At 48.3% G+C, this 14,368-nt stretch overlaps 2 protein-coding genes across 2 annotated transcripts in view; one reads left to right on the top strand and one right to left on the bottom strand.

The window, feature by feature from the left end:
* The window catches only part of NT5DC3 (5'-nucleotidase domain containing 3), a 63,523-nt gene extending 56,210 nt beyond the window's left edge, over positions 1–7,313 (top strand). The window contains exon 14 of the mRNA XM_061125501.1: positions 2,197–7,313. Within this exon, the coding sequence (XP_060981484.1) occupies positions 2,197–2,449 (253 nt within the window). The 3' untranslated portion in view covers positions 2,450–7,313. The remainder of the gene's footprint in view (positions 1–2,196) is intronic.
* Positions 7,314–9,029: 1,716 nt separating this feature from the next.
* Positions 9,030–14,368, bottom strand: part of STAB2 (stabilin 2) — a 167,679-nt gene continuing 162,340 nt past the window's right edge. The window contains exons 67-69 of the mRNA XM_061125502.1: positions 13,851–13,979; positions 12,798–12,914; positions 9,030–9,536 (exon numbers count right to left, since the gene is read on the bottom strand). Coding sequence (XP_060981485.1) covers positions 9,486–9,536; positions 12,798–12,914; positions 13,851–13,979 — 297 coding nt within the window. The 3' untranslated portion in view covers positions 9,030–9,485. The remainder of the gene's footprint in view (positions 9,537–12,797; positions 12,915–13,850; positions 13,980–14,368) is intronic.

A 14,368-nucleotide genomic window follows, 5' to 3' on the forward strand; every position in this document is an offset into this window, starting at 1 on the left:
GCAGAAGATATTAAGAAGAGGGGGCAAGAATACACAGAAAAACTATACAAAAAAGATCTTCATGACCCAGATAATCACAACAGTATGATCACTCACCCAGAGCCAGACATCCTGGAATGCGAAGTCAAGTGGGCCTTAGGAAGCATCACTAAGAACAAAGCTAGTGGAGGTGATGGAATTCCAGTTGAGCTACTTCATATCCTAAAAGATGATGCTGTGAAAGTGCTGTACTCAATATGCCAGCAAATTTGGAAAATGCAGCAGTGTCCATAGGACTGGAAAAGGTTAGCTTTTATTCCAATCCTAAAGAAAGGCAATGCCAAAGAATGATCAAACTACCACACAACTGCACTTATCTCACATGTTAGTAAAGTAACGCTCAAAATTCTCCAAGCCAGGCTTCAGCAATACATGAACCGTGAACTTCCAGATGTTCAAGCTTGTTTTAGAAAAGGCAGAAGAACCAGAGATCAAATTGCCAGCATCCGTTGGGTCATCGAAAAAGCACGTGAGTTCCAGAAAAACATGTATTTCTGCTTTATTGACTATGCCAAAACCTTTGACTATGTGGATCACCACAAACTGTGGAAGATTCTTCAAGAGATGGGAATACCAGACCACCTGACCTGCCTCTTGAGAAATCTGTATGCAGGTCAGGAAGCAATAGTTAGAACTGGACATGGAACAACAGGTTCCAAAAAGGAAAAGGAGTACATCAAGGCTGTATATTGTCACCCTGCTTATTTAACTCATATGCAGAGTACATCATGAGAAACGCTGAGCTCGATGAAGCACAAGCTGGAATCAAGATTGCCAGAAGAAATATCAATAACCTCAGATATGCAGATGATACCACCCTTATGGCAGAAAGCGAAGAACTAAAGAGCCTCTTGATGAAAGTGAAAGAGGAGAGTGAAAAAGTTGGCTTGAAGCTCAACATTCAGAAAACTAAGATCATGGCATCTGGTCCCATCACTTCATGGAAAATAGGTGGGGAAACAGTGGAAACAGTGGCAGACTTAATTTTTTGGGGCTCTAAAATCACTGCACCTATGAAATTAAAAGATGCTTACTCCTTGGAAGAAAAGTTATGACCAACCTAGACAACATATTAAAAAGCAGAGACATTACTTCTCCAACAAAGGTCTATCTAGTCAAAGCTATGTTTTTTCCAGTAGTCGTATATAGATGTGAGAGTTGGATTATAAAGAAAGCTGAGCATCAAAGATTGATGCTTTTGAACTGTGGTGTTGGAGAAGACTCTTGAGAGTCCCTTGGACTGCAAGGAAATCCAACCAGTCCATCCTAAAGGAAATCAGTCCTGAATGTTCATTGGAAGGACTGATATTGAAGCTGAAACTCCAATACTTTGGCCATCTGATGTGAAGAACTGACTCATTTGAAAAGACCCTGATGCTGGGAAAGATTGAAGGTGGGAGGAGAAGGGGATGACCGATGAGATGGTTGGATGGCATCACTGATTCAATAGATGTGAGTTTGAGTAGACGCCAGGAGTTGGTTTTGGACAGGGAGGCCTGGCGTGCTGCAGTCCATGGGGTCGCAAGAGTCGGACATGACTGAGTGACTGAACTTAAGTGTATGAAACAGTGATTAAAAAAAATTTTTTTATTGATGTATAGTTGATGTACAATATTATATTAGTTTCAGGTATACACCATAGTGATTCAAAATTTTTATGGATTTTGTAGTTTTTTTAACTTTTAATTTTATATTGGAGCATAATTGATTAACAGTGTGTTAGTTTCAGATATACAGCAAAGTGATTCAGTTATATAGATATATATGTATAACTTCCTTTTTAATGTATCTTTAAAAAAATTTTTTTTTGGCTGCACTGGGTTTTTGTTGCTATGTGCGGGCTTCTCACTGCAGTGGCTTCTCTTGTTGCAGAGCATAGGCTCTAGGGTGCTCTTGCTTCAGGAGTTGCGTTGTGTGGCCTCAGTAGTTGTGGCACATGGCTTCATTGCCCAGTGGCGTGTGGAATCTTCTCAGACCATGGATCGCACCCACGTACCCTGCATCGGCAGGCGGATCCTTAACCACTGGACCACCGGGGAGGTCCTACATGCATCTCTTCTCTGTGAAACAGTGATTTTGGTGTCATCTGATGTCAGTAACTAAAAGCAGGGCTTGGGGGAGTCACACTGTTGCTTTGCTTTTCTCTCCCCTCTTCAGGGAAATGACCAAAGGTTTCTTCAATGCCCAGTTCGGGAGCTTGTTCCGCACAGACCAGAACCCCACGTACTTCCTGCGGCGCCTGTCGCGCTTCGCCGACATCTACATGGCGTCCCTGAGCTGCCTGCTGAACTACGACGTCAGCCACACCTTCTACCCCCGGCGGACCCCGCTGCAGCACGAGCTGCCCGCCTGGTCCGACCGGCCCCCGGCCGCCCGGCTGCCGCTGCTGCAGGAGGCCCAGGCTAAGTAACTGGCGGCCCCCCGCCCCCGGGCACCGAAAGCCAGCACCGGTGATGGCCCCACGCTGGGCAGACTCTGCGGGGATGTGAGCATCGCTTTTGGAAATGATACAGATAGTCTTAGTGACACCTGTTTTGTACATTACGGAGGACACCCCCCAGCTCGTGCAGAAGGGAGCTCACAGCTCGCAGAGCCTGCCCTCCTGTGCACGTGGGGCGGGGGGACAGCGGTTGGCCTCCTGTCGACACCCTGTGATCAGCCTTCTTGTTTCCCAAGGTACTGTATCCAGCATCAGACTTCCTGGGATGGGGAGTCTTCTTGATGCCTGCTCTGTATTCCAGCAGGTGACGTTTTGAAACTCGTAACTCTTCTGTGAAAAGTGCGTGGAAAATGCTGAACACACACAGACAGTGTCGGACTGGTGACGAGGGTCCACGATGAGCTGCTGGTGCTTCAGTGGGCGCTTGGATAGCGACCACGGTGTCGGCGGCAGGGATGGACCCCAGTCGGCCGCTGGTTCCCAGGCATCTGGAACTAGGGCTCTGGCACACTGGTGCCTCACTTGACAGCAGACTCAGCCTCCCTGGAGGTCTTATGTGAGAAAGAACAGGAGAAGCTGCCAGTCCTCGGCCTTGATTGTCCTCAATATCCCTTTCCTGTGTCTTGCCCCACACGGAGGAAGGACCATGGTGCCCCAAGTGGTGGGCAGGTTCACTCTTTTCCCTCCGAAAAGGAGGACAAGGAGAGAGAAGCTTCTGGTTTAATGTCCTGCCAGCAGAACAGACTGTAGAATGAGGCTGCTACATGCGAACGCACGGGAGGAATCAGTGCGTTTGTGGTGGGTATCCCAGGGCTTTATAACCCCTGACGCCACCACACATGTGTGTTGCTTGAACCTGCTCATCAGAGGATGGAAAGTGAAATGAATAAAATGTCCTCATAATTTAGTGCTGTATGGTGACACCCCCGCGCCCCCCCCTCCCCCAGGTGTTTTGCAATCTTGTTAAACTGTGTGTTACCAGAAACCGTCCTCGTTGGAGGGCAGTGAGCAGATGCTTTCTCTCCTGATTCATCAGCCGAGGAGAGGGGCGTGAATCCGGCCGGAGCGAGGGAGGTGGCCCTCTCTGCTCGGCCGTCTCCTGCCTGCTGCCTTTAGACTGCTTTCCTGCCATGCTTACGTGTCTGCTTTGGGGATTTCTTTAGTGTCTGCGTTTAAGGTGGGAGAGGATCAAGGACATTGAGGCTGAGCGAAACAGTTGGAAATAGCCTCACTGAGTGAGTGTTCCCATTTCTTTCTGAGGACAAGGCAAGTGACACCTATCCTTAAGCCTGAAGGATGCAGGTGGCGGAGGAAAGGGGCTTGAGGACAGACTGCTCGCTTATTTGGCATTTTTAATGGATTCGTGTGGAGCCAGCTGTTGAGGAGATGTGAGCTTGGCCTGTCACAGGCTGCCTGCACGCGTGCAGAAATTAGGTGACTTCTATAGCATGTTGTATAATGCTGCGTGTTTTAATGGGACTGTTGTTGTTTAGTCGACTCTTGGTGACCCCATGAACTGTAGCCCGCCAGGCTCCTCTGTCCATGGGATTTCTCAACCAAGAATACAGGAGTGGGTTGTGATTTCCTTCTCCAGGGGATCTACCTGACCCGGCGGTCGAACACACATCTCCTGCATTGGCAGGTGGATTCTTTACAGACTGAGCCACCCGGTGTACCTGTGATCTTGTCTTGTATTTAACTAAAATAGTGAAGGTGACTGTCTAGACCTAATAGGCCCAGTTGGCCTTCTTTTTCCCCTTTGTTACAAACACAGGTGTCCATCCCTTTTTCAGGCTGCAGGAGGCACTTTGCTGGCTGTTTGTTACTGCCTGGGGGTTTTAAGCATCAGAGTGCATTGGAGACTGGCATTTCAGGGGTGCAGGTGGTGCCCACAACTGCTCAGTGTTGGGGTCCTCAGAGGATATGCTGGTGCTCTGGGCTGATAGTTTCTGCTTTGGAGAAGCTGGTGAGGAAGTAGGTATTTTAAAACTTTTTCTAATCAGGTATTCATTGGATATCTCCTCCGTGCCAGTGATAGGGTGTTTTGTTTACTCAAGAAAGTCGTTACTCAAAAACATCTCAGTACAGCTGTTTTTACTGCTTTCATGTATGTCTGGGTTAGGAGTCCCAAGCCTGGGGCGAGAAATACATTTTCTAGGTGTGTGAATAAGGAATTTTAATGACTTATCACCAATTAAGGTTGAGCAAGCTCCAGAAGATGGTGAAGAATAGGGAAGTCTGCTGTGCTGCAGTCCATGGGGTCGCAAAGAGTCAGACACGACTGAGCAACTGAACGACGGTGGCCGTGGCACATGGCAGTGTTGAGGTCTGTCTGGGGCCAGCGCATAGTCAGGGTCAGGGCGGCTCTCTCCATGTGCAGGACGGAGGGCTTCGCTTTGTCTGTGCTTGGTCGTTTTAACTTGTTACTGTCGTGATACTCAGCTGGGATTCAGCACCCTGTACAGCTTTCTTTTCCTCCTGGCTTATCCCCTGGCAAGCCCGCTGATGAATGCATTTGGGTGCAAGGGAAGGGAGTCTATTTTCTACCACTTAAAAGATCAGTTTGGAAAGTGATCAGAATGAGCTCACTTGAAAATTAGCTTGCACATTGAAAAATATTTTCCCTTTTTAGCATCAGTTAGACTGATTTTCTCCGAAGGATATGAACAAAAATACATAGTCCAGGGGCTGTCTGTGTCCCTAAGGCTCACCATAGCTATAGCCGGTTGCCCTGGAAGGGACCTGCACAACTGGTTTTTCCAGAATCACTTTTTAAAGTAGATGAAACCTGGCTTTTAATATATTTTAGGAGTTTGGCTTAAAGCTCCCACTTTCCTCCTAACATAGCCTTAAAAAAAATTTTTTTTTCTTTTAAAAATTCCCTTCAGCTCCACTAATGCCAGCTAACACAAACCACCTGTTACTGATTAAGGCCCATCTATGACTAAATTCCTAGTTGCTTTGAATGCATTGGTCCTCTTAATTAGTGCCAAAGAGAAATACAGAGTCCTTTTTCCTGCTAGCTAATTTAGCTTTGGGTGAACTAAATAGCTTCCCCCACCCCTTTCCCTCCCCAGAGGCCTCTAAAGCAGCAGAGAGTGCGCTAAACGCTGAAATTGGATCCACTCTGCCAAACGCTCATCTGTTGCCAAAAACCCACTTGGGGGCCCTGGTCTGCAGTGTGCTCTCCCACTCAGTCCGGCCAGAGGCAGGGAGGGTTCCTTGATTGCTCTATTCGACTCCCAGGGAGCCTGTGATGTGCTGGCTTAGTACTGGTTTCCTTTTGTATCAGTTTCCTTTCTTTCTCTGTTAGCATCTGGGAGCGAGGCTCCAAGTCTAGCTTAAGTGAAAAGTGAAGTCGCTCAGTCATGTCCGACTCTCTATGACCCCATGGACTGTAGCCCACCAGGCTTCTCTGTCCATGGAATTTTCCAGGCAAGAGTACTGGAGTATCCGACTCTTTGTGACCCCCATGGACTGTAGCCCACCAGGCTCCTCTCTCCATGGAATTTTCCAGGCAAGAGTACTGGAATGTCCGACTCTTTGTGACCCCCATGGACTGTAGCCCACCAGGCTCCTCTCTCCATGGAATTTTCCAGGCAAGAATACTGTAGTGGGTTGCCATTTCCTTCTCCAGGGGATCTTCCCGACCCAGGGATCGAACCGGGGTCCTCCCGCACTGCAGGCAGATGCTTCACCATCTGAGCCACCAGGGAAGCCCCCAAGTTTAGCTTAGCTTAGTTTAGTTTAGCTTACCTTTAATACCCTGGTGGATTGAGGAAGGAAAAGGGAGTGAAGTTTCCCTAATGCAAGGCTCAGCACACTTTCCCTGTCAAGGACCAGACAGTAAAGACTTCCAGCTTTGCGGGCTGTTTCCTGCAGCCCCTCCTGTAGGACTGGGCCTGCCTGTGGTCCAGGACAGCCTGGCCTCTGAAAACAGGCTGCAAGCTGGATTTGGCCCTCGGGCTGTGGTTTGCCGACCCCTGCATTGACAGATTATGTGGGTGGCCATGATGAGATGATGACTTTGCTGAAAGTGTGCAGGGTGGTAAGCAACCACAGATACACAGTTGTGTGCAGCCAGTGGAAAGAAGTTCGGTAGGTAAGCTTGCATCTTCCCCTACGAGCTTCTCTCTGGACATATTCACTTATGTGGCCAGTGGTAAAATACTGTGTTTCGAGCACATGGCATGACTGTCAGTTGTGTGACCGAGTGGCCAGGCTCGGCACTCGTTGAATATACCTCTCGTTGTGCTCATCTGTGGTTGTGCTCGTAGCGTGTGATGGGCCTGGCTACCCTGAAGACCCCGAAGGACTTTATCCCCCATCTGCTGTGGGGGTTGGTTGCTGCTGGGTCACCGTAGCTGCTGGCTCAGTCTGCAGCTGTGGGTCCTCTTTGGGAGCTTCCCCCGTTGAAGAGTCTTCCTTCGGATGAGGGTGTGGTCAGATTCCCTCCCTGGAGCAACTCTGAAGGCCCATCGGCTCCTTCCTGCCCCCCTCCCTTTCCCAGGTGCATCCCAAGGACAGTTCCCTGTAAACTTCCCGCATGAGACTCCCCACGTCATGCCTGCTCTCTGGAACCGACCCACAACACTGCTCTGTACTTTTCTACACTGCAGCCTTGAACTCTGACTTAGGACACTGTTTTCTAATTATTTAGTAGAAGGACAGATGGTGCCTGTTTAATTTCAGGCAGGGTAAATGCAAATTAGGTAGACTTGCTATTTATCCTGAATGTGAATTTGCTATTTATTCTAAATATTGATTTTATGTTACATGACGTCGAACTTACTGCCAAATAAAAGTTTGAATTGTATTGTCCGGTTTACCCTCAGTCATCTGCTTTTGTGTGCTTCAGTTAGTGGCAAAAGTCATATCACATTCTAATGTACCCAAAAAAGAATATCCCCGAGAAAGGGGGCAAAAGGTTGATGGTTCGTTCCTCACCACCCTGGTCTCCCCACCCTCAGCAAATCACACTTGCCTGTTCTCAGAGCTTGAAGACCATGTAGTTAAGCCACAGAAGGAAAATGAGTGTGAATTTGGCCTTAGGTGGGCAGCAGGTGACCCACCTAGAATTTCTGTCTCTCTCAGACAGTTCCCTCCTTGAGAACAAGGAGAAGACAGTGATCCACCTGTTTGTCTGCAAAGTACCAGGAGAATGTAAAACTGGAAGCAGTGTTTTAAGAGAAGAAATACTAATACTGAATTAGGAGTGCATGCTGTGAAGTCAGTTCACTGTTGGGTTTTGGATATATTTTGAAGAGCCTTTTTAAACTGTTTGAATGTGTTTAAACTTAATATCCTTGACCTCTCATTGTGCCAGGACCTTCATCTCATTCACTCCTTTCATGGGTGCCTGCTGTTTTTCCTCTTAATCATGTACCTTTCTGTTCCCCTGATGGTGGAGTTGGAGGACTCACTAGTGAATCCATCCCACGGTCCCCTCAGGGAGCGAGTTCCTGGAGAGCCAGCATTGCCCCATCACGGCACATTGCCCAAGAGGAGGTGGTAAATCGTTCCTCTGCCTGAAATGGGCATTTCTTCCCTTCCTGGAGTTGTGAGGAAGCTTCTGAGACTCTGGGGGCTTCTGAACTTTGGACTTGGCTCAGCAAAAACCCTGATGATTTGCAACAAAGTTGTTTGGGCCCTGAGGGCGATGGAGGAGGGTCTGAGATCTGCTCATCCCAGCCTTTCCCATCTACATTTCCCAGAGACGGCTCTCGAGCCTGGCCCGTGCTACCCCTAGGGTAGCTTGCAAAAGGGTGGTGGGTGGGCTGGAGGGACTTGGTTGTCACATTGATGGAGAGGCCACTTTGGGCCTTTTGAGGGTCATCCAGCCTTGCACAGAGTCCTGCATGGAGAAGAACTGGCCTGATTCTGGACGTTTAATATAAATGGAATCATATGGTATGTGATCTTTTGTGTCTGACTTCTTTCACTGAGCATCATGTTTTCAAGGTTCATCCATGGTGTTGCATGTATCAGTACTTAGTTCTGTTTTAGGGTAGAATGCTATTTCATTGTGTGGCAAGACACAGTTTGGTTATTCATTCGTAAGTCAGTAGACATTTGGTTTGTTTCCATGTTTTGATTGTTATGAATAATACTAATAATGCTACCTCTATAAGTTGTTGTAGGGACATGTCTTCATTTTTCTTGGGTTTGTACCTAGGAGTGGAATTTCTGAATCACATGGTAATTCTGTTTAACTTTTTGAGGAACTGCTGGACTGTTTTCCACAGTAGAGGCACAATTTTACATTCCCACCAACAGAGTAGAAGGGATCCAGTTTTTCCACACCCTCATGGATACCTGTTCTTGTCTGTGTTTTAAGGATGGCCATCCTCATGGGTGTGAAGTGGTATCTCCTTGTGGTTATTATATCTTCTTCACACAAACAAGCAAACCAAATAGAATTAAGAAAGAAGCACTCATAATGCAGATGTTGGCTAACTAACAGCCCTAATGAGCCCTAATGAGTTGATTTTACTTTCAAAGTTTGACCCCTCCTATGGGAACTGGTCGATTTGTTTCCCCAGACACTGGATTTGTTCCATTGACTTTATTTCTGTTCTGTAACCAGTAATTGAGCACATTTCACATGCCACACACTGCTGGGTGCCAAGATACAGACGAATGAGGAAGGTCTCTGCCTTCGGAAGCTTACAGTCTAACAGAGAAATAAGATACGGTCACTAGAGTGCTGGGCAAAAGGTAAAAGGTGCTACTGGAGGTTGGGGAAGATAGCAGAGGGTCAGGGAGGGAGCCAGTCCCCTGGGTGGTGGGTGGGCTGAACATGGTCTCTCACCCACAGAGACAGAATATCCCCTGGGTCAACCGAAGAGATGAGGTACGGCCTGAGTGCTCCGGACTTTGAAATGTTAAAGGACCTTACATTTCCCACAGTCAGCTGGGGCTGAGGATTCACAGTTGATGGCCTTCCTGAGGTGGCCCCAGGGACCCAGGTGGCAGCGGCGATGTCTGCATGGGGCAGGTCCAGCCCTCATAGCGCCCCTAGGGGGTCACTGCTGTCCAGCTGCTGGTCGCCAGGGTCCTGGAAAAGAGAAGTCTGTGAAGCAGGCAGAGGGTGCATCCTTCCAGGCTGAGCATTCTATTGGCTACTGGTCTGAGGCCTCGGCGGGTTTAGGACACACTTCTTGTTGTTTAGTTCCTAAGTCATGTCCAGCTCTTTTGTGACCCCATGGACTGTAGCCCACCAGGCTCCTCTGTCCAGGCAATTTTCCAAGCAAGAATCCTGGAGTGGGTTGCCATTTCCTTCCCCAGGGGATCCTCCCGACTCAGGGATCGAACCTGTGTCTCCTGTATTGGCTGGTGAATTCTTCACCACTGAAGCCCTGGGGAAGGCCCTCACGACCTGCTGCCCCCAGTACAGTAACCTGGCTTGTTAAAGGTCAAACTGAAAGGAATTTTTTTAAATGACAGAAGCAGGAAGGTCACTCTGACTAACTCTGCCCCCTACCCTTTTCCCCTGAAACAGGTAATAAAACTCTCTCATGAAATTTTCTTTAGAGGAAAGAAGATAGATCACTTCTGGGGAGTTGGGGGCCAAGAAACCTGTCCAAACAGACCTTGCTCTCTAACCCGTATCTCCCTCCTGACTGCTTCATCACGTACTGCCTCTGGCTTCAGCGCGCTCTCGTCAGTTCCTCACACAGTTAGTCTAAAAGGCGCAAAGGCTTCCCGTCCCGGTCCCTTCTTTGGGTCTTCACTTTCTCATGAAGGCTCCCACGTACACATAAACGTTCACTAAAATATATGTGCTCTTCTGTGAGTCTGTCTTTACCAGTTTACTTTTCAGGCCCAGCCACGAATCATCAGAGGGTCAAGGAAAATGTTTTCCTCCCTTTCAGCCTACAAACACTCTTTTTCCTGCAGTCTCTTGTGAACACATCTGGTGGGAGCGAGGGTGGCTTCACGCTGCTGACCTGTGGCTCGTGGCCTGAACATGGGTACAGTCGCGGCTGCTTGAAGGTATGTGGCCCTGGACTAGTCATTTCACCTCTGCAGTATTTTTCTCATCTATTAAGGGGCCTAATAATATTTACCTGGCAGGGAGTTGTGTGAATTAAGTTAGATACTACTCTAAGGAAAATAAAACCACCCCACAAAACATGGGCTGTTACTCTGGTTACAAAAAGAATCCTTTCCGGTGGGCAGTGCACCCTGAACTGGGTCTGATCTGAAGCAACAGTCCAGAGGCGGCCTCCTGAACCTCCTGCTGCCTGTGGCTCGGTCAGACCGCAGCTTTGTCCATTCACATAACGGATGCTCACAGTGTGTGGACTGGCTCCAGGTCGTCTAGAGGCAACATCTGCCCCTTCAATATAAAAGGCGTGAGAATAAAGCATATTTGGGGCTGGTACCCTCAGCTTAGGATTCCTGTAACTGGAACATTTTTGCCACCTGGTCTGATTAGGAAGGCTGAACTGAGTCCTGCCTCTTAGGATACTCTCACCTGCCTCAGGTGAATATTCCATGGACGGTGCTCATGGAGCCCCGAAGAGAGGCCAGACAGCTGAAAGACCATGGAGAGCACTAAACAGAATGTGTAATTTCCCCCCTTGCTTTTAAAATGAGGTTGATTTCCGTATCACCAGGCTTACAGAAATAGGCTGCTAATAAATGCAGCTTAGCTGAACTTGGCCTTGCAATTTGGACTAGTAACTTTTACATGAGTTTGATTAAAAAGCAACAGGATTTATGATTTGATTATTTTTCAGTATTGCAAATATATTAAATCTACTACCACAGGCACTGAGAACCATGGGATAGTTGCATTTCGTTCACTAGAAAAATAACAAATGTTGCATACTACAAGCTTGAAATGGTAGAATAAAATATTGTAACGTTTCAGTGCCAACTTATAAAAATTCAGTAACCACTGCCCCGTGGGGTTGGGGTGCATCACCCTCCCAGTGTGGATATATTCACCACCCTGGAAGCTCTCTGAATCCCCTACGATTGGGATTTTATGGACGATGGTGGAATAGAAGGATGTGAGCTCACCTCTTACGAAAACACCAAAATTACAAGTAAGGCTTTCATTCAGATTTAACAGAGAAATCAAAAGCTTTGCAGACAAGCAAAAGCTAAGAATTCAGCACCACCCGACCACCTTTTTAACAAATGCTAAAGGAACTACTCTAAGTGGACAAGGCCACAACTAGAAACAAAATCATGACTAGAAAAGCTGATGGGTAAAGGCAAACATCCGGTAAACGATGGATATCACACAACAGTGATATCAAAACCAGCAGGCATGAGAAGAGGAGAGCACAGATGCAGGATACTAGAGATGCATTTGAAATGAAAAGACCAGCAACTTAGGATAATCTTGTTTCTATATGGACGGCCATAACAAACCTCACAGTAACTACAAACTGAAAACCTGTAACAGCTACACAATACATTTTTAAAAAGGGGGGGGGATTTTTAGGGAGACTTCCTCATATCGACTATCAGCTACATTTCTAGCCCCCCTCTCTCTCTCTGGAGGGTGAAGGGTGGAGCTGAAAAATCCCAACTTTCGAATCACGGTTTGTTCTTTCTGGTGACCAACCCCTATTCAGAAGCCAACCCAGAATCTCCTCAGAACAAAAGATGTCCCTAGTATTCTTACCACTTAGGAAATCACAGGAGTTTATGAGCTCTGGGGCAAAGACCAATATGTTTTCTCTTATCTCACTCTTAGCTTCTCAGTCCAGTTCTGGTAATATAGGCAGAGTGTGTCTCGCACATTTAATGTGAACGGGGTTCCCTGCCACAGCGCTGAGGTCAGTGGCGGCTCCATCCATGCTCAAGGGTCACTAATTCTAGAAACAAGTGGCCCTTTCTAGGAAGACCAGAGCAGGACCCACGCCCCTAGATCTAAAAGACCTCATCAAAGAGACGGAGCTCCTAAAGCAAGAAGCTGCTCTGACAATAGGCAGAAGAATCCCGGACAACAAGTGTAAATGTTGAAGCAGTTTTAGGTCTTCCTTTGTGCCTGCTGCCTCGTCAGTGGTTGTGGCAGAATTCAGCCCAAGAGTTCATCTCCTGGTCACAAGGTTGGGGTTGTGTACCCCCGAGTTCTTTTCTAGATCTAACCGATGCACGCCTCTGCCATCCACCCAGGAGAGCTCAGAACACAGAACGACCACAGGGCTTCACCTAGCTTGCTTCTAGGCTTGTAGCCTGGAGTCATGTCCTAGAAGTGAGATTTCTTGGCGTAGTGCTCTCCACAGTTCTGCTGAAAGACATCATTGTCCTGCCTCCTCCCCAGCTGAGCCTGTTTTAGATAAAAAGACAAACTCACCGTGAAGGGGACGTAGGAAGGTCCCAGGCCTGCTGGAGTTGCGCTCTCGTACAGGGGGTTCGAGATACTCTCAGGCTGCTGCTTGCCAAGAGCTGCGACACCAACGTCCTCTTCTGACTGCTCGGACAGAGAAGCATGGGGCTGAGCACCACAAATCCCCAAGGTGGGGCGTTGCAGCCAAGTCGGAGGCTAAGGCGCGTCCCACCCCCTCCACCTCCGGGAGCTTTTCTGTTGTCCTTTTATTGAGATCTGACTTAGATGTAATATCATGCGCCAATCTTAAGTGTTCAGCTCAATGACTTCTTATATATGTTCACCCATGTGTGACCACCACCCAAATCAGCATGCAGGGCATCTCCATCCTCCAGGAGGTGCCCTCACGCCCCCCTGCCCGCCAGTATCTGGTCCCACTCACAGTAACTGCTTTTCTGACTCCCATCACCTGGAATGGTTTTGCCTGTCCTTGAACTTCATATACAAGGAATCGGGCAGCACGGCGCTTTTGCTAACTGTGATGTATATAATGCTTATGCAGGTTATCTGCCAGAAGGAAGTGACCGACTGCTTGCAGGCTGCAGCCATATCCGGCCTGCAGGGTCTCCCATGGTGAGCTGAGACCCGCTGACCTGGATGTGAGCTCAGCTGTTCAAATAGGGCCAAGTGTGTTCACTGGCTGTGACCTGAGGCCTCTGGCTGTGCCGGCCCCCAGCGTGTCCCCACCCTCAGAGTCAGCACTGAAGTTTGTCTTGTGATTCCTCCAAGGTGAGTGGCCTCCTAGGCTCCTAACGAATTTGGCTCCAAGCCAAACCTCTGGCATGAAGGGCTACTGGCTGCTCTTTGCCCTCCTCCATCCCCTGACTCAGTCAGGTAGAGGGCCCTGGGGCTGCCACTGCTGACCTCTTTGGGGCAGAGGCCCCATCCAGGAGATAGGAAATGTGTGCCAAGCACTCAGTGAGCCCCCTGAAGCAGCCGGTCTGCTGGAGTAGCCCAGAGCCAGGGGCTGGGTTTTAGAGTGGACCCCCATCCCCATGGTCCTGTTTTTCTCTGTCTCACCTCAAAATGCTGGAAGCCAATCGTTCTCCGGTTTAGTCGAAAGTAGGAGTATGCCGCCAAAGCAATGGCTCCGATGACCAGGACGATGGCAAAGAACACCCCTGTTCCCAGGCCGGTGTGGCCTGAAGTCTAAACACAGAAAGGCCAGTGGCTGGCATCAGAACTGGTGACTTCCCCAAAGAGGCGTGCTTCCCGGAGCCCACCCCATTCTGGCTTTCCTGAGGTATCTTGTGCCGGCTGGGATAAAAATAATGAGAAAGCTGTCCATGTGTGTCTAGCCCACACTACTTCCAGGGTCTGTTCTAAGCCCCCTTACATAAAATAATCCATTTAAATGTATAATAACACAAAGAGCTAAGAACAGTTTCTACTGTTCCCCTTTTTATATGGGAGAATGGAGACACAGAGAGGGTAAGCACTTGCCCAGTGTCACACAGCCCATGAGTGGCCGAGGGGGGCTTTGAAGCCAGCGTGGCTTTGGAGCTTCATACCTTTAGAACAAAGTTAGAAAACGAACA

The sequence above is a fragment of the Dama dama genome, chromosome 22 (assembly GCF_033118175.1).
Source record: "Dama dama isolate Ldn47 chromosome 22, ASM3311817v1, whole genome shotgun sequence".
NCBI lineage: Eukaryota > Metazoa > Chordata > Mammalia > Artiodactyla > Cervidae > Dama > Dama dama.